A 27111-nucleotide genomic window follows, 5' to 3' on the forward strand; every position below is an offset into this window, starting at 1 on the left:
GGATACGACACAGGACATATCAAAGGTAGATCAACTAAGCATTGTTGTGAGGTATGCAGTAATAACCAGATCGGAAAATGGACAGCCAATTGATATAGAAGTAAAAGAAGTGTTTCTAGGCTTTTATGCAGCCATCAAACATGGCGCATTAGATTTAGTCAACCAAGTGACAACATTATTTATCGACAAAAATATTGATTTAAAAAAATGTGTGGGGCAAGGCTATGATAAAGCCATTGTGATGAGTGGTGTGTATAATGGTGTACAAAAACATATTAAGGATATCCAGCCTAACGCAGAGTACGTACATTGTGCCACTCATAATTTAAATTTGGTGATAAATGATGCGGTTAGCAGTTGTGTGGAAATACAGATTTTTTTCGCAACGTTGCAAGATTTGTATAACTTTTTCGGAAACAGCATCAAACGTTGGGATCTACTGTCAAAATTCACTGGCGAATCGGACACCACTCTAAAAAAACTAAATCCGACTAGATGGTCCAGTAGAGTCAATACGATATCTGCTATAAAACTTCGTTATTGTGATATTATCAAAGCATTATCAGAGTCCTAATAAAGATGAGCGTAGTGAAGCAGAGAGTATTAAAACAAAAATGCTAAATTTCGAGTTCGTGTTGCTTTGCGAATTCATGCACAGTGTATTGAACGACATCAATTATGCATTCAAAACTTTACAAAAATGCGACATCAATTTGGGCGAGGTGAGTAAAGTTTTAGCAGAGACCAAAGCAAAGTTGCGAATTTATTGAAATGATTTCGAATTATTCAAGTACAAAGCCAGTGAAACTGCAAGAAAATATGGTATTGATATCCATTTTCAAGAAAAAAGGCAAAGAAAAGTTAAAAAACATTTTGATGAATTAGCTGCTGATCACCGATTTCCAAACCGAGAGAAAATATTTAAAATTGAGATTTTCAATAATGTACTAGACACAGCAATTAGATACCGTTTTATTGGTATGAGTGCAGTCTGTCATATATTCGATTTTCTAACACCAACATTTTTATTACATGTTGATGAAGCAACTTTATTACAAAAGTGTGACGAATTCCAAAGAAAATATTCAGATATAATAGGCCCTAGTTTTTCACTTCAATTTATTAATATTTACCACCTAGTTTTACCTCAACTAACTCAACCATGGACTTTTCACCAATTATGTAAGGAAATAATGAGCAAATATGGAGTGCTAGAATGCGGCCTAACGGAAGTATTTGCAGCAATATTATTATTCTTTACAATTCCTGTCACTTCTGCAGCAGCTGAAAGGTCATTTAGCAAATTAAAAATAATAAAAAATTATTTAAGAAATAATATGGACCAAACTCGATTCCGACATTTATCGCTAATAGCAATTGAAAACAAAACCGCATCAAGCCTGGATTTAAACGAAGTCATTGATACTTTTGCGAAAACTAAAGCTAGGAAAAAGTTGTAAATATAATTGTTATTTAGTCAGTTGGTAGGTCCGACTTTTATATAATAAACCCTTGTATCTTCTCTAGTTCGTTTTATTAGCCAAACCTACACCAAGTATTAATTGTAATTTATGTTGTTACAGCTTAATATTTTTATTACCTGCCCTACAGTGCACAAAAAAGAGTTTAAGTAGCTTAGCATTTTTAAAGTATTTGTATATTTCATATTTTTATTTGATAGTACCTAATCAGTTTACATATCAGTGGGGCCCCATTTTTTTAATTTGCCCCAGGGCCCTTGGCTACCTAGCTACGCCACTGGGTACATCCAAGCTTTTTGTCAATAAATTACTCTGTATTTATTCACTTTATCAGAAGAAATATTTTGCCCGATAATGATTTTTATTATTTACAGGTTGCTATGAAAAATAGGTTCTTTAACGACACAATTAAAGTGTTGTTTTTAAAACATCGCATATTTCTCTGCAGCTGAAGTGACAAGGTACTTTTTCAAGCTATGCGCCAAAGAAACAATCTCAATTCATCGAAATGCAATTTTCTAAATATAAACCTAAGCTATTGACGTCACAAGTTAAATTAATATCGATAATCGTAGCTTCGTCATTGCGGTGATAAAAACGAACACACGCCAGCTGACATTGATGACGATGCTTTTGATTGAAAGAATTGCCTTTTTTTTTTCTTCTCTCGTGAGAGTCATGTTTCAAATATATGCCACAGCTTGAAAGTGATGCTTTTGCTAATTAAACTAACGATGCTCTTTTTCTGACATCTGCTGCTCTAATCAAAATCCATAATTACTTTAGGGTAAACGGATGACGTTATTTTTAATGACAATTTTTTTAATAATAGTTCCAAAATTCGGCGACGTGCATGTCCTAGCAGTTAATTATCTCATTTCCAAAACCATCTTATACAGTTTTAGAAAATTTCTATTTTTAGAAAAGTCCTTCAGTTTTTAATAATCTCAATTTAATTGGAACATTTTGTTTCCTATAAAATAGCATCTCATTTTTTAAATTTTTTTTTATTAACTTCCGATTGTTTTGATTATGCTCTAATTAGAAGATTGAATTTGTTAAAAATATTTTGATAGAGAGCAATTCCTTCATTTCTTTCTTTTATTTTTTTTATTTTTTAGACAACATTCGGTTTTCTTAGATTATTTTCAGAAGTTAAATCGATTTGAAAATTTAATTAACAGTTTTTTCTTTGTGCTTTTCTAAGTTTTCTACTTATATCCGATTTTTTAAAGAGTATATTGTTTGATAATATTTCTAAGACAATTGCAATTCTAAAAAGAAAAAGAAAACTTTGCTCAAAATTGAAAAAAAAATTTATCTAGCAAATAAACAAAAGGACAAATTCCTAATATATACCATATATACAAATTTTCAACATATTACACTGAATTAATGCACAATAATATTTTAATAATTGAAAACTCGTTGATATTTATATTTTTGCACAATTTTTAATCCCTTTAGAAAGCAAAACTAATTTTATATGCCAATTTATTACATCTGTAGTGTTTTAGAACTTTGACTACTTACGTTGCATAAAATTTTTGTGATCCAAACTGAAATTTCGAATTTATTTTTCATAAATTTTTGAATTATAATGGCATGAATTTTTACTTACTTTTGAATAAGGTATCGTAATCTAATTACTTTTATTGGAAAACAAGTAATTATGAATTTAATCAATAGTCAACCTTTTGGAAATAGATTTTTTTACTTTTTTTCCGTCACTACTAAACAAAGAGTCTGAGTTTATTTTTAAAATTTAGTTTTATTTTAATATATTTAAATTAAATAAAATCTATCCAATACAACAATTGCAAGTTTGCTAATTATAAATTATAGTTTGAGTCTCAGCTTTATCAGTAAAACGTAATGAAGTATTTACAAATGTTCTCGAGTTAGACTATTCTAGATTTTTTTCTGATTAATATTCCAAAGAACGTCCTCTCGCAGCAAATCACCGGCGGAAATGTTTTTTAAAAATACTATATAATTAGTGTTTTCAATTTTTCAAGTCATTTTCTGTTATCTGTGATTATATTTCGATAATACAATAAGTTTTTTCTAAATGTTTTGTTTTGCGATAAGGATTGTTTACAATTACAAAGGAGATTCCGCTCGCCATCCCCTGTCATTGCTTCCTGTTCATTTTTGCTTTTTTCTGAAGTCAATATTTCCCACAAAAAAATGAACTTATATCACTACTATAATATGTCAAAATATTTTGCTAATATGTTTATCATAACGTAACGATAAGGATGATAGAAAAAAAATTGAAAAATTGAGGATTGAAAAAAAAAAAAATTTGAACTTCAGAAGCGAAGTAAATAATACAAGTAAAACAAAACAAGTAAGATTAGAAGTAATTTTACTTGTTTATGAGACACAAATATATCATTACAACAGCCGCTTTTGAATTAATATTTAAAAAATTTCAGTATGAAAATGTCAACCTTTTTTTTTTATTTCATCGTAGTTTTAGTACCTATTTCTAGGATGACTAATTTTTTCTAAGTGTTATAATTTATATCCAACAAAGACACCCAAAGCAAAGGAGGTGACAGTACAATTTTTTTAATGTAGAGATTGTAATAAAAAAAGAAATTTATTAATTTAAGTAAAGGATTTAAACTAAATAATTATTTACGTAACACATTTGGTAGGTTTCTTAATATATCCGAAAATTTATCTTCGTTTAGGTAAAAGCTGATTTCGCGTCGTGGAGGCACTTCAAGGATCACACCTCCATTTTTAATCGTCACATGTAGTTTTTAATACTTTTTGACTTTGTTGCCTTCAATAGGTAATACCTTTGAAGTTATGCACATTATAACAGATTTTTGCTGTTGCGACTATCTTAAAATTATTGGTAAGTTCAGAGTGTAGATTCCCAGATAATATTGAGCTTTCCACTAGTTTTACCGTCGTAAACTTTGCTTATAACATTGTTGGTTACTTAAAATATGAATTATTATTTAAGTTTAGCGCAGTTTAATTGATCCTGACTCTTGTTCCAGATTTAAACGACATGTTAAAATCTAAATTCAATTTGATTAAATATATTGTTTGCACTCCACCGAAACCATAAATCAGCTACTTTGGCAGTTAGCAGATTTGCGGTTCTGCAGTGGCGTGCAATGATGGGAGCCAAGGGATCATCCACCCCACTAATCAATTGACGTCTTAAATCACTAATAATGCAAATTAAAATTATATTATTTTAATAATATTTTTATGTACGGTGATTATAAGAAATTAAATTTTGCAATTCATTTAATGGGTAAATATTTGTTAATAATTAGAATAGGTGTACAGTAGACAGTTTTTTTAAATAAAAAAAAAAACAATTTCAAAATCTCATTTCAAGAGCATCTGATCCAAAAAATAGGCCCAGGCGTCCATACACACCAGCCACCGTTATTTTAGCATAATGGCAACGATATGCTCAATTTTCTGCTCTATTTGTTTGCACACTTTATGTCATTTAGTTTTAATTTAATATAATTTTAACTGGATCAAACCAATAAATTTAAAATCATTTAAAATTATTTGTTCCAAAAAAAATTTATGGTTATCAATCATAGAAAAGTAAACAAAAAAATATTTTCGCCTTATTTTTACACTTTAAAAAAAAATTATTACCTTTTTAAAATAGAACTAGCGCGCATATCATTTTGTGCCTTTTCCAAAATATACAAATATTGTAGATGTAATAAAAGAAAGAAACAGTGCGATAGTTAGTGATACTTGTTATTGACAGATTTATGCATGTTTTTAAAAAACGTGTCATAAATTATCAGCCTTAGTTTGAAAAACAATATTATGTAAATTTGTATCTGAATCACAAAAGTAAATTATTCAAAGTATGAGACTATATATTGCTATCTCGTACTCCAGGAATCTTTCCTCGAGTATCTTATCTTCTCTATCCGTTAGGACTTTCGGTTCTAAAATTATGATAGAGAATGACGTCAATACTGAGTATTTGCGACGCACTTTATTTTTGTAATATTATTGAGAAACTCTTTTATAATTTGATATAAATACTTTATTGAAATAAATACTCTGTGCCTTAGTTTCTGAAAGTAGGTCAGCTAAAGAAAGAATTCCATTTTATCTGTTAAAATTGGATATAAATTTTAATTTTTACTTGCAATTGTTTTTGTACTACTTTTTAACAATGGCATTTTCAAATATTTTTTTTTTCATTTGAGGCTAAAATTAAAAATAAAACATATGGATCAAACATAACATGTATATGTTATAACTTTTGTTAGAGAAATTACACAAAATATTCAGCCTTCTCCAGTAGTTTTCTTCGAGCACCAACACTCAGTAGGGCTCTTTTTTTGTTTCAATTTTTAACTTTAGAATGTATGACACTGCAGCTTACAGTAGGATTCTTAATTTTTTTTTATTTCTAGAATTGAAGAAAAAGATTTGTTATAACTAGCAATTTACAAATAATTACTAAAGTATAATTTAATTTTATGCATTACATTTGTATGGTAAATATTGATATTTAAATTGCAGCGGTAAGATAATGTAAAAAAATAAAAGTTTAAAATTGCAATGGCGCGTTACCAAAGACGTTGAAAATTTTAAAATATTGCTCTTATCCAACTTCAATTAATCTTAACATTCGTTTATTATAAACACTATTTATATCTGTTTTTATTATATATATGTGTGTTTTATCTTTGAGAGATTGAATTATTACTTTTATTTTAATATAAGGTATTAGCCTAATAGCCAAAAAAAGTTTAAAAAGTAAAAAAAAAATATTTAAATTCTTAATATTTCGTTAGTGAGTTTTTTATTATGGACTTAGTACAAAATGCATGTTAAGAAAATGGACATCTTGAAATTCGCGTTTAATAAAATGGACATAGCTTGAAATGCCTGTTTAAGAAAATAGACATAGCTTGAAATGAGTGTTTCATAAAATGGACATAGCTTGAAATGCGTGTTGAAGAAAAATGATTTCCCGTTTGATTCCAATTTTTATACTATTGTTATCCCTATTGTATTCTAAAAGAATTAATCAGAGATCTATATAAATTCGCAATGCATAAATCAAAAAGCGCAAAATAAAATAAAAACATCCTTATAAACGTTTCGAACTTTTTTTTTACCCTTTGATATCCAAATACCAATGAAATTGAAAGCTATGCGTACAATTCATAAGTTTCATTAACAAATTGGTATAAGTTTCATTAATATAAAATTTTTTCAATAAATTGATAATGATTAGCATGCTATTCGGATATTATTTTTGTAAGAAAAGATACAAAAATTGCCTAAAACCTCAATGCTCATGATCATTGTTTAAATAATTGTTTTGTTCCCAAATATCGGTGCGGTCGCATATTTTTTAAGAATTCAGTTCACTTTATAAATTCAAATTAAAACAAAACCATACAAAACTACGGACGTCACAGTTATAAATTAAAATAAATGTTTCTTTATAGCCTGTAATTTGCTTATCGGTTGTAATTACTAAACCCCATTTAAATTAATTTTAAAATTCTGTACGCACAATTTCAAATTTAGTTCAAGCTTTTTCCATCAATGACGTCATAATGACGCAATTTAAATATTTATAGAACAATAAGCATGTCGTTTTGCACTTAAGCGAGACATAATGGGGGTTTTCGAACCAGTCATCCAACCTCAAAATGATAAAAATATTTACAGCTTATGGCAAAATACTATCGACTTCTTTCATACAAGTCTTTCTTTTTTTTTTTTCCTTTCTCCTTTTTCTTTTTTATATTTCTTAACTTAATCATTTTCGTTGAATGCGGTAATTCAGGGTATTAGAAGTTATTTATTGGTCAGGGTGAATTCTGAGTAAATTGTTAGATAATTTAGAACCGGAAATGTTCAATAAGCTTCTCTGTGATCTTTAATTCAGGCATGACAATTATTTTCGCTAATTTCGTAAAACTGTCTTGCTGTTGTGGATAAGAAGAAAAAGCATGCAAACTTACGTGAGAAATTTTTGAGGAGATAAGGAAAAATCTGTTAGATATCTTATACATTTTTTTCTTTCCATGGATTCTAGATAAAGCTTTGCTAATATTTCTTTTGTGAAAAACAGTGCAACTCATCGCAAATAAACTTCTTAGAGAGCTTGGCCGACTTTTAAGATTTTGTGAAAATAATTTGAGGTGCTTCAATATTTTAATAATAAAAATTTTAAAAATTAGGTTCTTTATTAGTAGACTTAGGAGTGCCGTGGTGGCTCAGGGGATAAAGCACTCTCCTTCCAATGAGGTCACCCGTGTTCGAAACTCTGATGGCTGGTCGGTACGAATTTCACACCCGGCTCGCACTGATCGCAGTGCTTAATACTCTCTGTTGGTGACGGATTGTGGGTTAGAATCCCCTTGCCTTCAGGAAAACCACGGAAGTTTTCTTGGTTTTCCTCTATATGTAATGCAAATGTGGGTTAGTTCCATCAAAAAGTCCTCCACAAAGACAAATTTCTTCCAGTACTTGATCCAGTAGTTCTCTTGTCTTCTTGATTGAGTTCAAAAGTACAAGAAACGGAGTTGAATATTGGTAGTCGTAGACTCAAAATTGGGTCTGCTGTTTTTGCAAATTTTGGTGGCAATAGAAGTGTTTTTTGGAAGTGATTCTTCTACGTTGCGATTTTTACTACGTTTTAGATGTAAGCAAAATTCTTCTTTTAAGTCCACTTGAAAAATATAGTTTTCAAAGATGAAAATTTGTTTAATGATGAAAAGTTAATACCTCAGAAACGTGAGGGTCCTTGGCCTGGGCTTCTCAGGCCTTAAGATAAATCAGGCCCTGTTTCTATTTAATTTTCTTAAGTGAAAAAAATGAAACTCAACATAGTTGAATTTTAATGTTGTGGCCCATTTGAACGATAAGATGTACCTATCTTTTTATCATTGCATCATTTAGTTTCATAATTGGCATTGTTCAACCATTGTTTAAGTGTTTGCCATTGTTTAAGTCTTTTGAAACAGTAATGATTTTTGAAATTCGTCATTATATTCATATCCAAACATGAAACCATCATTTATTTGATATTTTGGTTATTTTTATGAAATTATTTAAGTAAAATAACAATAAAAAAGAAGTAGAAAAACTTATTTAAAAAATATTTCTTCTAATGACATTAAATTGAATAAATTAGGAAAAGAACATACATTTATAGAAAATTGTATTTTTATTTCTCATCGAACTGTTCAATTCAATATGAAATGATCAAGTCTTAGAATGAAGAATTATGTTTCCCAGATAGCCGTTCTCAAGGTTTATAAGTTCTTTTTTTTTTAACTATAATTCAACATACTTTATTTATTTTCAGCTTATGCTGTACAAAAAAATAATTCATAACTAATCTAGATGCTATTCCAGGACTGCGATTTCAACTGTTTGACATAAATTCTATCGTTTTAAGTTTATTTTTGATAAAGCAATGACTGAATAAATAAATTTCATTTTACACATTAAATATAACCAAAATAATTCTTTATTTAATTTCTGTTGATATATTCACAGCTTAATAATTTTATTTGTTAACTTGGGTTTCCACCTAAAGATGCTCGATCGTATAGAGTTCCATAGTCGTAAAAAAGTGGGAACCGCTGGTCTAGGTGATGGGAGAACTCCATTGAGACAATCCCACTTCGCAGAGGACTTATTTTGTCCTGAAATTTTGAACCCACGTAAAATTACCCGAATTAAATTACCCGTGTAATAAATAATAACAGAAGTAAAAAGTGCATAGAAAAATATTTTCGGCACAAAAAAAGAAAAAAAAAGTGGCGATCAACATTTTAAAAATTTATTTCCCTTTGGAAGGGGGGCAACTGTTAATTTTGGACTGTAAATTATAATATCTTTCTGGTAGAGTAAAATTTTTTTTTCTCCAGACAATCTTAATTTACCGCTGATTACACTTGGGAACAAATCTGTTTTTAATTGAATTAAATTTCTTTAAGGGTCGTCAATATTTTCACGTCACTGATTTCTAATCTGCAATCGGTTTTTCTCTCCATGATACAGTTTTTAAATGGCAGTTATAGTCTATATTTGTGCAAGTTTAAGCTCGTTATACAAAACAATAGATAGCAAAAATGTTGCAACAAACTTTTAGGGGAGTTAGGGCGCATTATCAGAATTAAAATTGCATAGGAACCCATACCCGGAATTGCTGTCATGCGTCGCTTTATGTGCTATCCCATTAACAGTTTCGAGTGCTTCTGAACAGCTGAACATAATAGAGGAAGCACCCTTAGCGGCGTACGAAGACATTTCCGGACGCAGTATCTGATGACGTGCCCTAACTTCCCTAGAAGTTTGTCATTTGTCTAAGTTTATCCCAATAAGTTTGCTCATAAGTTAGACATTTACACGACCTCCTGCTGTAGAAAACGTTTTTAAACTTGTACATTTCGACAAAAAGGAAAAGATGAAAAATGTCATTTAAAAAATTTGTTGCTTTAAGAACAAAACTAGTTTCAGATTAGAAATCCCCACACCCGAATTAGGCAATATTAAATATTTGTATAAATGCAGCAAAAAATTTGTTCCCGGGTGTCATCAGTCATTGTCAAATCTTCTTTGTTTAGCTACAAAAAGTTTCTGAGTTAATTAACAAATCCTGCAAAGTTTTAAAACATCTTTGTTGAACTAGCGTTCAAGTTCAACAGCTATTGCAAAACAAAATCTTACCCAGTTAAACTTCGTTTTGGGGAGTTACCAAACAAGTTTAAAATGAATCATTTTGGCGATATTAGTTTAATTCAAAAAAGATGGTTCGGTAATTTAATACCGGAAATGCTGTGAAATTTCAGCAACCTTTAAAAGAAAGGGCCAATTATTTGATTCATAAGTTCTTGTGAATGAGTCATATTATTAATGACGCAAAAAATGCGTGCGCACTTTCGCGTAGGAAATACGGTTTAAGGAAAAATGTAAATCCTTCAATAAATGTCTTTAATCGCAATTTTATAGCTAAGATTAGTTGTGGTTGTAAACAAGATGTAATTTTGGTGCGTTTTTCACGCCTGTTGTTGTTTTGAAATAAATTATTTTTTGGAATGACTCATTGCGCTATTATTACTCAAAAGAGTTATGAAAAAATAATTGATAGTTCTTCTGTAGCACTAGTATCGTACGCGTTATTTGCATCTTTAACACAGCAATTTTAAAAACAAACCTGTGACTATTGTTCTCAGGTTATTAATTGAATCATAACTATTTTTACTACTTTGCATTCTTACTCAAAATATAAATTGTTTTCCAATAACCGTCCTTCATACACAGTAGAAATCAATAGTAACCCTTAGTCTGAGTTTCAACAACACAAATCCGATTGTTATTGGGAATTACTAAGATAAGTTAACTTTTTTTGAGAAGTGTGCCAGTTTAAAAAGCGGGTTATTATTTTCAAGTGTAAACATAGCTTTAATCTTACAAAAGTTGCTACTCATTTAGCATTGTCCAGGTGGCACGTGTAGCTTTAACCCTTTCAGAACTCTTCTTCCAGGAACATTCGCTGTGCTTTATTGTTGTATTAGTATGAATATGGTTATTGATTATTATTTTCTAAAGTAAAATAAACAAGTTTTAAAAGAACTTGTGTTTTGTTCCAATTTTAGTGCTGCAGTGAAACTCTAACTGCAGAGGTGGGATAAAGACGCGTTATTGCCGCGAAGAAAGTGTTAAATGTGCTAGGAACGCAAGAAACGTTACTTCAAAATCTATTAGAAACGAATGTTATTTGGTGCATGCTATAACAAAGACACCATCAAACGAAGCTGAACTAAATACAGTTGCTATGGGGACAATTTACTCCAAAGAATAACTGGCTTAATATTATGTATTGAGGGATCGAAAATGTTCCACTAAGTAGGAGCTGGTGTGCATTCGGAGCTTTTTGAATTCTGAATCTCCTTGGATTATTTAGGACCAATTTTGATGGAGAACTGGAGGGAATTAAAACTGCGGCTGGAACGGATACTGTTGGAACAATTCAGTTCAAAAAACATTGTCATTTTTTTTCCAAATTCAATTGAAAACCTCTGAGCTATTTCTACGCACAATTACGAGGAATCTAGAATCTTTGAATCTTGTAGAAGAACTCTTAAAATTTTTAGCCTCAAATGGAATGAATGTTGTATTGCAATGGATACTGACGCATCTTGGAAAAGCTGGAGACGAATAGACTGATAAACTAAGCTAAAAAGGATACAGAAATTTTGCAGTTAAATAATAGTGACTTATCGTTTACACCCATAAAATGATATTTAAATATACTGTAAGAAAAGATTCTGAAGCTAAATTGACTTAAATAGACACTAGGGATAAGGGATGGAGATATCCGATTCATGATATCCCAGATCCTTCGCAGTAGCGGCATTTCATCTGGGGATAAACAGCAATACCGCATTATCATTAATAATCGTGCATTTTGTGCAAACATAATTTGTCCCGCAGTGTATTGATCGTTAAGACACGGCTCCCAGCCGAAGTCAAGCATCACTGGCTGCAGTGGCGTAGCGAGGGGTGGGCAAGGGGGGGCATCATGCCCCGGGCGCTACACATAAAGGGGCGCCAAATGGCCCGTAAAACAAAAAAAAAGCTGGATAATTTTTATTTTTATTATAATTGATTTCTAGAAAATATATTTTAAATTTAGTGCCAGTGTAATATAATAAATGTTAATTCGTAAATAAAAAGGAAAAAAAGGAACACTAATAGTCTAAATCAAACTGTAATAATATATTCATAATAGAAATGGCACGTCTTTTCTACTGGCAGGGCTGACTCGACCTGTGTCTGTCAGCACTTCCTTATGGCATCTACGCTGTATGGTTACATAAATTATATCCTTTCTTGATTTGTCTGATAAAATAATATGTTACAATAAATATTTGCAGAGTGCAAAGTACAAACATTCTTCCTTTCAGAACACTATTTTTTTTTTATTTCTATAAACGCAATGTAGCTTACGCTTGTAATTTTAAAACAGTAACAATAACCCTCTAATGTACTTACATGTACAGTCACGGTCAATTAATCGTCTAACTCTAATGCCAAAATCTTGGTTTTCTCGACGGGACGGTAATGAAGAAGAAGGAACTGAAGTTAACCGATCCTAGTTATATTCACCAAAAAATAATGCAGGTTTTTGTTGCTTACTGTTTATTACATCAAATTCCGCTACACAATCATCTTTCGTAACATCTGCTGGTTTTTATAAATGCAAGAAAAAAGGTGAATTGATTAGCCATGAAAGAAATCCAAATCACTGAAAATCACTTACGGCTTGGAAAGAAACAGAACGAAGATTAATAAGTAGAACGGGAAATGATGTATGTAGGATAAAGGGGGTGAAGCGAGGGTTTCTCAAAAATAAAGAAGCTGTGCTAAACTTAATAAAAATATATTATAACAAAATAAGCTACAATTTCCACTGGCATCCTCCTCGAGCCAGTCATTCCAACTACCATGGTGTAACTGTAAAGGAAGAGTAAATGTAGAGGTAAGTGTCCTTGATATCATCACGTGATAGGATGAATGCTTCGTAGATCGGATCTGTATTCCACATGTATCATTAGAAGCAAACATTCAGTCCTAAAAAGAACGGTGGCGAAATATATTTAAAAAAATATTAGCTTGATTGAGGTATTTAATTATACAAAATCTTCCTCTACTTGGCCATGTTGAAAAACTAGCACTTCAAGATGGTATAAATGTAGGAAACCTATTATCTTTATTTATATTTGTAGCTCAGTTTGATCCGCTACTAGTAAATCATCTTAAACATGCCACAGGAACTCCAAAAACTGTCTCATATTTGTCCCCACAGATTCAAAATGAATTCATTCATCTTTTGGCATCTACAATTCGAAATCAACTAATAAACGATATCAAAAGAAATAAATATTATGGACTTTTGTTTGATTTAACTCCTGATATCTCTCATCGAGAACAAATGTCCCAAGTCGCTAGGTATGTAGATGTTGATTTTATCCATAAAAAAGTTTCATCAAAGAATCTTTTTTGGGTATTATTGAAATACACGATAAAGATACAGCCTCGATAGAAAATACAATTTTATAAAAATTAAATTCCGATGAAATTTCATTAACAAACTGCAGATCACAATGTTACGATAATGCTGCCGAGATGGCAGGTCACACATCTGGCGTTCAACAAAGAATAATGGAAAAAAATCAGTAGGAGCTACTGCAGCTAAACAAGATCCAATCGTTGTGACATGTTTTGGAATAATTGAAAACATATACGTATCTATTTTTCTCACGTTCAAAACGTTACAATGGAGCTCCAGAATACAAGCGGTTATCGTCGATGGGCTAGAGAATATAGTAGAACTATTAGAAAAATTAGCAGAGGACACTACCACTACAAGTGACACCAGAAGTGAAGTTACAATTCTGTTGCAAAATATACTAACTTTTAGTTTCATACCTTAAGTTCATTTCTGGTGTGAAATCTTAAGGAGGATTGATCGCGCGCAGCTCAGATTACAAGATCCTGGAATGAATTTTAAAGAAGCGTTCCATGATCTTGAATCAATGAACTAGCCGAAATTCGAGACAAGCTCTGTGAAGAGGCATTAGAAAAAGCGAAGTCTCTTTGTGAAGAATGGGATATTGATGCAACAATACGTGTAAGAAAACGCCGCAAAATGCCCGGAGAATTGGCTAGAGATGTTGGTATTTCCGCAGAAAGTGAAATTTCTCGCGTTATGGAAAGCGTTCTTGATCTTCTCCAACAAGAAATATGTACACGATTAAGTGACCTTAATTTCAAACTTGCATTTCTACTAGACGTTGAAAATTTATTAAACAAGGATAATGTTGATAACAACCTTAAAAAATTTTTTAAAAATTTGGGTGAATTTTATGATACAGATTTCAATGGAATAGAACTCGTTATCGAAATATGTGACTGCAAAATGTTACTCCGCAGTAGAAAAAAAAAATCGAACCTAAAACTACATTAGAATTTCTTACTTTTATAATCTCGTATGGAGAAGATGATTTTCCAAACCTGAGAGTGGCACTTCAAATACTCCTGACTATCTCAGTATCAATTGCTCGCTGCGAACGTCCATTCAGCAATTTAAAATTAATTTTGACATATCTACGATCAACGATGGGACAAGATCACCTAAGTGACCTAGCATTTTTAAGTGTGGAAAGAGAAAAATTTGAAATTATCAGCTTCGATGATATTATTGATAAATTTGCTTCATCAAAAGCAAGGAAAATTTATACATAGTAATTAGTTTTATTAATGTATTATAATCCTTTAAATATATGTATCTCCTTAGAGATAATAAATATTTACTTTTTTATTGTTTCAAAACTGCGTGTTTTTAAAATATTTCTTTATAAATATGAAAAATAAATAATAGGTATCTTTTGAACTAATTCTAGATGACCATATACATTTCAAAATCTAGTCTTGTTTTCTCAACAACATTTTTGTCTCAAATTTAAAGCCTAGCTTGAGCCTATGACTTTATTTATTTTACTTTATTTATTTATTTATTAATCTGCGAGTATATTTAACATATTATATTGTATGGTTTTCGAATGGGGGGGGGGCGCTAAAAAGGTATTGTGCCCCGGGCGCGAGTTAAGCTCGCTACGCCACTGACTGGCTGCGGTCAGTGTGCGGTATGGGTCCTCGTTAAACTGTTCTACCATAAAGTGCTCGACTTCGCGAGCAGGTCGTCAGGCTACCGAAGCGGGGGTGCCACCCCCTCTGCAGAGGATAAAAATTGTGATGGCATGTCTTCGGATCATCCTCAGGGATGTTTCCCAAATGTCTCCAATAGCCCATTGTGCAGCTCTAGTGCGACGTAAATGAACAACAACAAGCTTAATTTCGAAATTGAAAAATCAAAGTGTCCTTCTTTGAAAGAAGAAAACCTTTATAGTCGATATTGGGAGGCAAAAGAGATGATGCAGTTGACGTACAGAAATTATTTTTGTTTGTGTTTTTAATGTATATTGTTCTTGTTTTAATGTATATTGTTCTTGTTTTAATGTATATTGTTCTTGTTTTAATGTACATTGGTCTTGTCTTAATGTATATTGTTCTTGTTTTAATATATTTACTTTTTATCGTGATAAAGTTTATCAATGTTTCATCTTTTTAATTTTTTTCTACACCTCCAACTTCGCGCATCTGGTATGCATGGAAGTCATGCAATGATGTAGTTTCATGTGTTTTTACAATAAAAAAAATTTCGGTGTCCTAAGTGAGTGGATGCCTCGGTGACTTATAAGTGGGGACTAATAAATAGCCCATAAAACTCTTAAAAGATATCAAAACTAGCAACTTTTTCTAACATATTTCTTTTAGTTTATTACTGAAAGAGAATGCAAAGAATGTTTTCTACTTATAGATAATATTGATATATGAATAATTAGTAAGTGAGTAATGATGACGATTGAAAAAGTAAATAAAATAAATCAAAATTAGTTTTAATAAATTTTCAGTCGCTCGTGGCGTCCCTGGATGTGCAACTTAAATTATTTTTAAAAATCATCTTTATGCCTGCTTTAATTTTAAATTATCGTAACATACTTTGTAACTATGTATGTTTGCTGTTTATGTTTCAATCTGACGTAATCATCAAAAATGGAACATTTTAAAAGGACTGTATGACTAGGTTTTGCACATAATGGGGCCAATGTTCGTACTAGCTTCTAAATCAGATTTTGATGGCTGATTACCTTAGGATTTTAATTATTCACATTAAAATTTTATTTTTAATGAACTTAAGTGAAAAAGATTATTTCATTTGTACCAGTCGCGTGCCACCGAAATACATGCTATTCGTCACTAATAAGCACGAGTGCCATAAGTTCATCCCTTCTCTAGTATGTATTAACTATATGTTACTTTAAATTGGGTGCACCATAACTATGAGGTTAGACCAAATGAAAAGTAGACACACGTTATAGCGTCTGGCGTGTAATTGCGCCACCCTTCTGGTTAACATGTAATAAGGTTAGAAGGCTGCACTGCAAATCGACCAATTTAAACCAAATTGTAGACACCAATAAATAAGAGGGATATTTGCACCACAACTCATCCTATGATGGTCCGATGATACACGATGTCACATATTACAGTTGCCCACGGGAGCAACAGAGATGAATTCGTAAAAGCCCTCTGTTAAATTATATCAAAGTTCTAGTAACACCAAATACCTTTCAACTGATGAACTGATTTACAGAAGAGAATTTAAAGTGAATGTAAAGTTTAACTAAGAGGAATGCTCCCAAAACCGAACAAAACGTGTTAATTTTTTTTATTGGTAAAAGGTGAGGGTACTGCGTTACGGATATTTTTCATCTGTTTCCTTTTTATGGCTAACGGAGTTTAAGACATACGATTGCGAGAAAACGGTGCAAAAGTTTACAAAAATGGAGTAGATCATTATAGGATCTACGAAGTCCGAGGACTATAGAAGGGCTTGATTATTCATGAATTCATTGCTGTTAATGATGAAATTATAGGAGGTAATCGAAGAGCTAAGAATTATGACATCTGTGCAACACTTTGACCATAGTAAATGAATGGCACAGTCACCATCTGTATAAAAAAAAGGGACATTTTGAATTCGTTTTTCTGAGACTTTATGTTCACTTTAGATGCTCTCATTTTATGCTATATGCGGGAGCATTTTTCTTACGTTTATTTATAACACTGAAGGGTTACGCTGTTTTCCCTACATGTCTGATGGTATTATTAAAGTTCGTTTTTTTGTTTTGTTTGGGCAACCTTTGTTTATCCTTCTATTGTGTAGTTATAGATTCAAAGTCAAAGTGTTCAAGTCAATCACTCAATAAACAATATATAGCAAGTTCAAAGAACACCTTGTAGTGCTCGTATTTTGACACGCAATTTCAAGTTGTTTCAATGTATTGGCAATGTGTAAATTTTTTATTGTTTTTGTATAAATTTGTCTTTGTTTGAAACATTTACCGGAACAGACTGAAATTTTATTTATTTATTTATTTTCAAATTATCTATATCTAAATTGTTAAGTAGTATCTGAGTATTAGGAGATCAAGTTTTCATTTTTCTAGACTGGTACTTTCATTTAAACTATTATCAAGGTTAATGATTTCTCTAAATCATAAACAATCAAGTAATGGTTGTTTCGTCAAAGAAGGGTTGTTTTATCCTAAAATCTTATACGCGCTATTAAAAACCATTCACAGAACAATATAATCATTTCACCTTTTTGTGGGATTTTCTCAATGTTTTTGCAAAAAATAATCCTATGTTTTGTAAGACTTACGTCAACAATCAACGTCATTACTCTTCACAAGTTAAAAAGGTTCATTTTTCTTTTTACTTTACTACTGTTAAAAGACTTATCTCGAGTGTTTACCACACTTATCGCACGTCTTAGCTTTGAAAATCTGTTTTTCTTACTAGTGGTGAGTGGTGCAAATCACGAAAACTGTATTACTTTCACTCTTTTTTTAAAGAGGACATCTTGATGAAATCCTATTTTTCTTTTCAATTTGATAAGCGTGCTATAAATCCTCCTTGAAAGTGAAGTGTATTTAAAAATTAGATAAATGAATAAACAACGCGTAACTATTTTGGAGAATTGTGTCCGGGCGTTTTAAAATAGAGTTGTTTTATTAAGCGTCAATGGCATAGATTGTTATTTATTCCCCTGCGACCAGAAAATGCGATTTTTTTCTTAAAAAATATGTAACTTAGAAGTAAGTTAAATCATAAATGAGATAAAATTATTTAAAAGAAATATTCAGTGAGTTAAAATTGTTTAATTTATTTTAGTTATTTTTAATTACTACATGAAAATAATAAATTTCAATTTCTGGCATGATTTGAATATTGTGAGATTTTTATATAGTACTTCTCCACATTTTTTTTTTTTTTTTTTGTAATGTAATGAACTTCAATAGACTTAACTAATAGGGTATTTATATGCTATAAAACTGCCCAAACTGTTCATTAAATCGAATTTCTTTTCTTTTACCAACGAATATAAATCTAATTGTATTTATACAATCACTTACTAAAAACATGCTAACAAAAAAAAATCTAAAAATATGATTCTTTAAGAGATAAAGCTATACCAAATGATGTCCAATTTATTGGGCGCTGTGCCTCAAGAGGTTTAACTGAAATTCACCAGATACTGGCTTTCGTATCAAGAATAGACTTGAATATTAAATCATTGAGTGATTTGGTTTTTAATTTTGGTACTACTAATTTGGATGAATAGTTTAAAGATTAAATGAGATACAAAAGTTACTTACAAAGATTAAGTTAATTTAGATATGAAGGTTGGTTAGACACAAAAAAGTACTTGGTAGCGCTTCCTGGCAACTACTTTTAACATGGGTTCCAACACAACTAATTTTTCAAATCGGATACGAATCTTCGAAATGGACGTAATGAAAGAGCCCCTGTGGCCGAGTGTTAATTAGAATTACGTATTACTAATATTTAAACAAGCCATTACGTATAAAAGCTTATCACTTTGACCAAATCTTCAAATGCGAATATATACTCATGAAACATTTGCTGTTATTTCAATAGATGGGAACATATTTTGCTTGTAATTTTCGATGTGCTTGTTTTTTTCCTTAGAGGAAACAAGAAGTTAAACACTTATAAAATTGAAAATAGTTGATTATTTCCAAGCATTTTTTAAATTAAATATTCGCTGCCGAGAAAAATAAAGTTAAAAGAACAAATTCGTAAAAAATGGTTTACAATAACAAACTCGCTTATGTAATTCCTTGAGTTTAAATAGTCTTTGTTTTTTTTTTAAACCAAAACTATTTTGAACATTGGAGTAAATAAAGTTCTTTAGCACAGTTCGTCTTCTTAGTGATGTAGTGACTACATTTCAAATGTAGTTTGCAGTCACCACATTTAAAAAAAGAGTAATTATGCCCGTATTTAACTACATTTGTAATAAAGTAGCTTCAGTTAGCTACAAAAATAATGTAGTGTTTCTGACCTTTGGTTTAGAACAGCTTATTTTAAAATTACTTCAAATTCATAGAATACTAGAGATTAAAAATACTGTAAAAATATATCTTTTTACTTAAATTGCTCTCTTATGCCACTATAATTAATCAGGGGTCTGTCCAAGCCGAATTTACTACCGTTTAGCGGTACCTTCACAAATTCAACTTTAGGAAAAACGGTAGTTTCACAAATTCAATTTTAGGAAATTTTTCTTAAAATTTTATTTTTGCATCCTTAAGAAGCCATAAATCCATGTTTTTACCACATTTTTGTGTTGATTTTTAAATATAATTTTTAATTTTTCACAAATTATGTCTAAATTTTCACAAAATAGGTACCTCTCAGAAAAACCTAGACAGACCCCTGTTAATATACAGTTTGAAAATCCTGATCCAAGATTGTTAAACTGTTCTACAGTTAAGTGTTTGACTTCGCGCGCAGGTCGTCGGGCTACCAAACTGGAGGAGCCATCCCCTCTGCAGAGGATCAAAATTGTGATGGCTTGTCTTCGGATCATCCTCAGGGATGTTTACCAGATCATCGCCAATAACCCATTGTGAGCTGTGGTGGCTTAGGAGATAGAGCGTTCGCTTTCCAATAAGGTGTACCGGATACGAATTCGGCCATTGGCTTGGACCGACCACAGCGCTGACGTAAAAAATATCCTCAGTGTTAGACCCATCATGGGTTAGAGTCCCCTTGCCGCCAGGCTAACCGTGGTAAGTTATCGTGGTTTTCCCCTCTCTGTAACGCAAACGCGGATTACTTCCATCAAAAAAGTCCTCTTCTGAAGCAAATTTCTCCCAATGCTTGATCCATGAGTTCCCTTGTTTTCTTGATTGGTTTCAAAATTGCAAGGCTACTGAGTTGAACATTAGTAGTCGTATTACCAAAATGGGGTCGACTGTTCAACGACGGTTATAAAATAAAATAAAATAAAATAAAATAGCCCATTGTGCAGCTCTAGTGCGACGTAAATAAAAGTACCTATCATCCGAGATTTCCTGAACCAAAAGGGTTCATTATAACCAGCATATTCGCAAAGGTTGATATTCTACATCAGTTCATTCGTATCAGTGATACGAATCAGTCGATGGATATATACGCTGTAGGCAAATTGTAGAACCCTACTTTTTGCAAATAGTCACAGACATTTTGCAATGCGATAGCCAAATTTAAAAAATCAGAAGTGTCTAGAACAGTATATCAGTATCGCGACTAGAAATATCTATCTGTCTAGTATTTGAGCTTATTGCAGTAAACCATTATACATGTCAGTCTAATTTGAAAAAAAATTATTTCTGGGAGTTTGACGCCAGCAATTTTCAATAAGCACAGAGTAGTGAGGGCTTATTATAAATAGCTTTATAAAAAGTTTATTCCTATGAGAGTAAGTAATTGACTGAAATAAAAATACTGAAAATTTCTCCAATTCTCTCTAAACTGCGCTAAACTATCGCATTGCAAAATTTCAGGCGGCGTTTGCAAGAAGCCGAATTTTACAATTTGCCTGCGGCTTATATATTCATTTCATTATTTTGATCCATTGTTAATACTGATTTGCATAATCGATTTTAATCTGCTGACTTGAAAGTGAAAAATAATTTTATGAAAAATAATTTTATTTAAAACCAAAATTTTTTTTTGTATTGTGTTAAACGTTCTCAATATTACCACTTTTTCTAAAATTAAAAGCAGAACTACAGGCATTTCAGTATAGTTCTAAAACTTAACGAATGTTTTAATTGTAAAAATGAAGAGTTTTAAGGTTTACTGCCTCTTTGCAACAAATTCTGGCTGTGTTTAAATGTTCGAAATTCGAGCATCGAAGAATATGTTAGGATAATATAAGTTACATTAGCGTTATCCTGTCGTTAAAAGAGCAAAAGTATAGACCTTGAAATTTGTCATTTGCTTTTAAAAGTGGTCTGTAATATAGAAAGGACATGAACGCGAGTTCTATTGCACCTAGAAATTTATGAAATAAAAAACATTTTTCAACAAAATGTCTGCATATTAATGAAAAAAAACTTATGTAGTGTACATTCTTTTTTTACTGGTGCTCCTATTGAAACATTTAGGAAAAAATTATAATTTTAACTTTATCACTAATTAATTTACTGTATTTTGAGTGCTCAGCAAAAATAATGAAAAAAGGTGAAGGCGGTCTTCTTTAATAGTCTTAGAAAGGTATCTATTGCTGTAGATACTCGAAAATCTCACTACAAATCCAGCGTTTCATGAAGGAATAAAAAAGGACAGGGTGCTTTCTCACAGAAAGGGGCACTTTAAGTTTTGAAAGAGCACTCATTTATCACCGTTTAAATTTATCAAAATATGTACTATTATGTAATAACTAAATTTGATCCTCAATTTTTAAATTATCCTCTTATACTATTGTATGTGTACAGTAATTCTCACTCCTTATCGAAATAACAGAAAATTTTTAACCTTTTGAAAAATAATAAGAAGTCAATCTAAAACACAATCTCCGTGTATAAATTTTCTTCAATAAAAAAGCAGACTTGAAAAAAGGGATTAATTGATATACAACTTTAACACTAGAAAGACTGAAAATTATGCCCAAAAACAATAAAAATGACTGGATTGTGAATGCGTAAATAAATTTTTTTTAAATTAATTTTTAACATTTTTTATATTATTTACAGTTATATAACAAGTTATTAGTAAATATTAACAATAAAAATATTATATGTGTACAAAAAGTCACAATATTCTAAGAAATTGTGTCATTATATGCATCATTGTTTTTCTAATTGAAATTAAAAGCAGTCAAAATGACTTCCTTAGGCAATCTAGCGTTAAAGCTTTATTTTAAACTGAAAATTATAAGAAAATAAACAATTAAGAGTGCATTTTTTAAATAAAAAGTATTCATCAGAAAAAAAGATGGTAAAATCTAAAATGACTAAAAAATCATTAATATAATCCCCCTCCTCCCAAATAAAAGATAAAATCTCTGGGGCTGAAATTCACGCGAATTTCAACTGTCTTCATCTGACTTATTAATTAGACAGTACAAGAAAAAGAATGAAATTAAAAATTAAAGTTAAATGATTAGCACTAGCTAAAAATAGATCATAAGCAGGTGGTTAAGAAATCAACCTTCTCCTGAAAAAAATAATAATAAAAAGGTAGTGTTTTTAAGGGATGCGCGCATTTATAAGTATCAAAAGGCAGGCTGGGCGCGCCGACCTTCGAGAAACTCCAAGGGAGAACACTGAAAATTTAGCGTTAAGGCAAGACGAACTATACAAAATTTCTCTTTGTCGTTATATTTAGTTTTTTTTAACTTAATTATTTATTACAAACCAAATTAGTTTTTTAAGATGTTCTCTTGTCCATCGATAAAGTTTTACAGAGAGGTGGTTTATGTTTAAATTCATACCTACAGTAAATTTAATTGAAGTTCTTTAAATATCATAAATATAATCTCGAAAAATTGGCACAACGTTAAGCCGTAATATCGGTAACTTGACACGCAATACGATTCAAATATGAAATCTCAATAAGGTGTAACAATGGACCATGTTTTGGCTCAAATTCATTCACAGATCCTGTAATTCAATTCCAGAAGGACAATAATATGGCCATATTAAAGAACTTGAAAATATTTCAGGTAAAAAAAATCAATTTGAATTTTGTGTTTAAGAGTCGACAATTATGATATCTTAAAATAAAGGATATGAAAATATTTTCTAGTCTAGAATATATTTGATATTTTGGGAGACTCCTAATAGCTGATCTTAAAGACAGAAAAATATTGAGCTGAAGTACTATTATTCCCAACATGATTTACATCGTTTGCGTATTTCGCACTAAAGTGTCTTTTATTTCTCTTCTGCTGCTCAGAATGTTTAAGTGCAACGCATTATTACGATATTGTTACATTTTACAACTAGTCGTAAAATAAAAAATGGCGTGAGGGTCAACTATATATGTGATTCATAGTTTATTTTAAACACATTTTATGTCCTTTCTAACATTTGTTATATGACAAAGTTTTTCTTTATTACCAATATGCAATCCATATTTTTTTTTTTTTTAAATTATAATGATTTTCGAACATTGACTTTCAAATTTATTATGAAATAATTCTTTTTGGCACAGAACAAGGAAAGAACTTGGCAAGAACAACTTGGCACAGAACCCAGAACAAGCAGGGACCGCCCCAACGAGTTTTCTCCAGCAGAGTTTGCCAGATATAATATAATTACGAGACAACATATTATTAGGAATTTACACAAATGTAACATAATGTTACAAAAGTGTAGCAGTTTCGCGTCATAGTGTAACAGTTGACGTCATAGTCATCAATATATGATTCTAAGTTTTTACTTAAAAAAAAAAAAATTTATGCAATCCGTAGCATTTGTTTTATGACTAAGGTTTTTATTATCAATTCCTTTTACTTATTCGCATTTTTATTTACATACATTTATTCACATATTTAAAAAATGCAATAATTTTGAACATTAGTATACCAACGCGCTTATTGTTACAGTAGCCCCTATTACATTTTTTTTAAAAAGGAACGTTAATGCATTTATAACAGCTTGGATTTTGCGGTAAGGGGAAATCTTTAAAAAAAAAACTAAAGCAAAAATATCGAATATAAAAAAAAATTCGTAATTATTAAACAATTTCATGGAGAGTAAGTTTTTAAATTTCAGTTAGTGTACAAAACTTAAGGAAACGCGAATATTTTACTTAACAAATACGTACAAAACCCGGTGTAATAAAATGTTTACTACAGTTTCTTGATGAAATCTAACACATTTTTCTTTAGAATTAAACATGTACAACACATGCCTAAACATAATATGTAACAAATTTTTTAACAATTTTTACATTAATTGTTTTGAATTATGTATTGATTGTTCATATTATGTATTGAATTTTTATTAATTCTTATAGCATTTTTGATGTTAAAACTGTAATTAATTATGATTCAGAAAAACTATTATTTTAATTGCACCGTCAATTATTTTTAAACCCTCTGTCACCTTTCGACCCTTTGTTATATTTACACCTCATTGTCAGATTCATCCGTATTTTATATTCATTATTCAGCCAATATAGGCTCTATATTGATTAAATCTATATTGATAGGCTCTATATTGTATTATGTCACTTAAACTAAAGCTTCAACTAATGACAGAAATATGTAGAAATATGTAGAAAAAAATTGTTTAAAATTATGTATTAAATACATTTAGTTAAAATATTTTAATTATTATCAATTATTACAGGCATAATTAGTTTTAATTTTAAGCATTTTTATCATATTGTAGGACATTTTTATAGTGTATTTCTTCACATTTTGGCGACGAAACAAAATCGACTGGGCTGAAATAATAAGATATTTATGTGTCATATAAAACTGTCTGAAATGTAATTTGAATTACATTTCTCGCCTTTGTTGTTATTAATATACGACAGATTCTGTTATTAATATACGACAGATACGACAGATTTTTCATTTGTTTTATTAATATTGATAATTCTTCCTTTCTTTTATTAATATGTAAATATCCTATTATTAATATTGATAATTTTCCCTTTATTTTAATAAGATTGAAATATTCTATTATTAATATTGATAATTTTTGTTGCAGTTAAAATTTCCGACTAAAGAGGGGAACGGACAGAAAATCTAGTTTTAAAATTTTATTCATTAAACAATACATTTAAACATTTAAAAGAAATGTTCTCCAATATATTGGGCTCTAGGTCTCACGTGTTTATCAGGCTCAAAGTTTCAAGTGATTTTTAAACTCTCTAGTTTATTGGCAAACAACTGAAATTTTGAGTGAGCATAAAATTCTATTTGGTGACAAATTCTACTTCTAACAGCCAGAGAATGATTGAAATTTCTGTCACCAGGCACTGGTGCTTCAGTAGAATTAGGAGTGTTCTAGCTTAGTGCTCCCCAACCTTTTCATCGTCGCGGATCGGTCAGTTTATGATAATTTTACTACGGCCCTTTGAGAGGGGAGAGTTGATTGTTTATATTTTAGACTACTTTGATTTAAGATTTTTAATTTAATAATATTTAAATACGCATTCAAAATAAAAATCAACTACATGTGCGTTATTGATGCGGCTTTATGTGACGTCTCTCAGTTCCCGGTTCACCTCTCGTCCCTGGAAGTCGTACAAATCCGAGTAAAAAACACCCCAGTAAATAGATTGTAAGCAACGTAACATTCTCTGGATGGCCTGGTACCATTTAAACCAAGGACCGGTACCGCTCGTGGCCCCTGGGATTGAAGACTAGAACTCTCCTTCCGACTCTAGCTAGTCGGAAAACTGTCGAAGTTTTAATTACAAGATTGCACCTTCATAGACAGAAAACCAGTTTGTAAAAGCGTAGTGGTGATAATTTAGTACTTCCAGAATTGAGAACTTTCTAAAATGTGTAGACATTAATATGTTAATTATAAGGATCTGATGTCCCAAATCTAATAGTAGTTGCGTAAAATTCTAATGAAAAATGAAGGTTTATCTTCAAAACTCTTTTGTTTTAAACGTTAAATAAAATATATAATTATCAACTCTTAATTTTGCGGTACAGATTATCTGCATTTCTTTTTACCTTTTTTCTTTCAATTTGGAAAAAAAATATTAAACTGATAAAAAAAAAGTAAAAATCGTATAGGCTCACATCACTGTTTCATAAAGAGAAATCTAGCTCTAACCTGTCCAAATAAAAGGGGGAAAATCTTTATCTTGTTTATTTTCAACGAACATCAAAGTTAAATTTCTTTTATCAACAATAACCAATACCTGACACATTATTTAAGAGTGAATTTTCATAGCATGTCATTTAACTTGACATAAATGCGATAAATGAAAATGTTTAAATGTTTGTCCGTGGTATCGGGCTTGGTGCTTAATGGTTTCCGTTCTCTTCTGATGAAGGAGAGTTACAGCCGTTTCCGCTTGACAAATATGACAAAAAAATACTTAAATAACAAAACGGCCCAAAATTTTTTTGAGATTATGCCAGTTCCGCTGTCCATCCTAGAACAGTTCAGTTTTCGTTTAATTTAGAGGAACATTTTATTCAAATAATGAGATGTCTGGAAAATCCTTCATAAAATATTTTTAGGTACTACATTCGTTACATGGGGATGGGAAATGCAGCGGGTAAGGTAAGTTATACTCCATTTTAAGTTTTACTTTTCACCTTAAGCTTCACAGTTTTCCTAGTTAAAAAAATCTGGAGTGAAAAAAACGTGTTAAGTGATTTTCAGAAAATCAGCTTTTAGAACGCATTTAAAATACGATGGAAAATATTTGCAAAATATATTTTATCATTGAAGAACTGCGCGTGATAAAATATTTTACATATGGAGAAATTTGGAATTTTGAGTGTTTTTAAAATTTCATTTAACATATTTTCCCTTATATTAGCAAAACATTTTATTCCCTTTCAATTTTCTATTTCCTTTTCAACCAATCTCTGAAAGTTGTGCAGTTTTCTGTATATTTTATAGGAAGCAATATTTTTTAAATTCATGAATGAAGAAATACTTGATACGGAAAA

At 30.7% G+C, this 27111-nt stretch overlaps 1 protein-coding gene across 3 annotated transcripts in view; it reads left to right on the forward strand.

The window, feature by feature from the left end:
• IP3K1 (inositol-trisphosphate 3-kinase-like protein) overlaps positions 1-27111 on the forward strand; it is a 152565-nt gene that overhangs the window by 70366 nt on the left and 55088 nt on the right. Inside the window, exon 1 of one of the 3 annotated variants that reach the window (XM_016048729.5) lies at positions 26432-26716. The exons of the other annotated variants lie outside the window; for them this stretch is intronic. Within the exon in view, the coding sequence (XP_015904215.2) occupies positions 26690-26716 (27 nt within the window). The 5' untranslated portion in view covers positions 26432-26689. Of the gene's footprint in view, positions 1-26431; positions 26717-27111 lie in introns of those variants that run through there. 3 annotated transcript variants of the gene reach the window in all.

The sequence above is a fragment of the Parasteatoda tepidariorum genome, chromosome 8, assembly GCF_982258835.1.
Source record: "Parasteatoda tepidariorum strain Cologne lab strain chromosome 8, Ptep-v5.0, whole genome shotgun sequence".
Classification (NCBI taxonomy): Eukaryota; Metazoa; Arthropoda; class Arachnida; order Araneae; family Theridiidae; genus Parasteatoda; species Parasteatoda tepidariorum.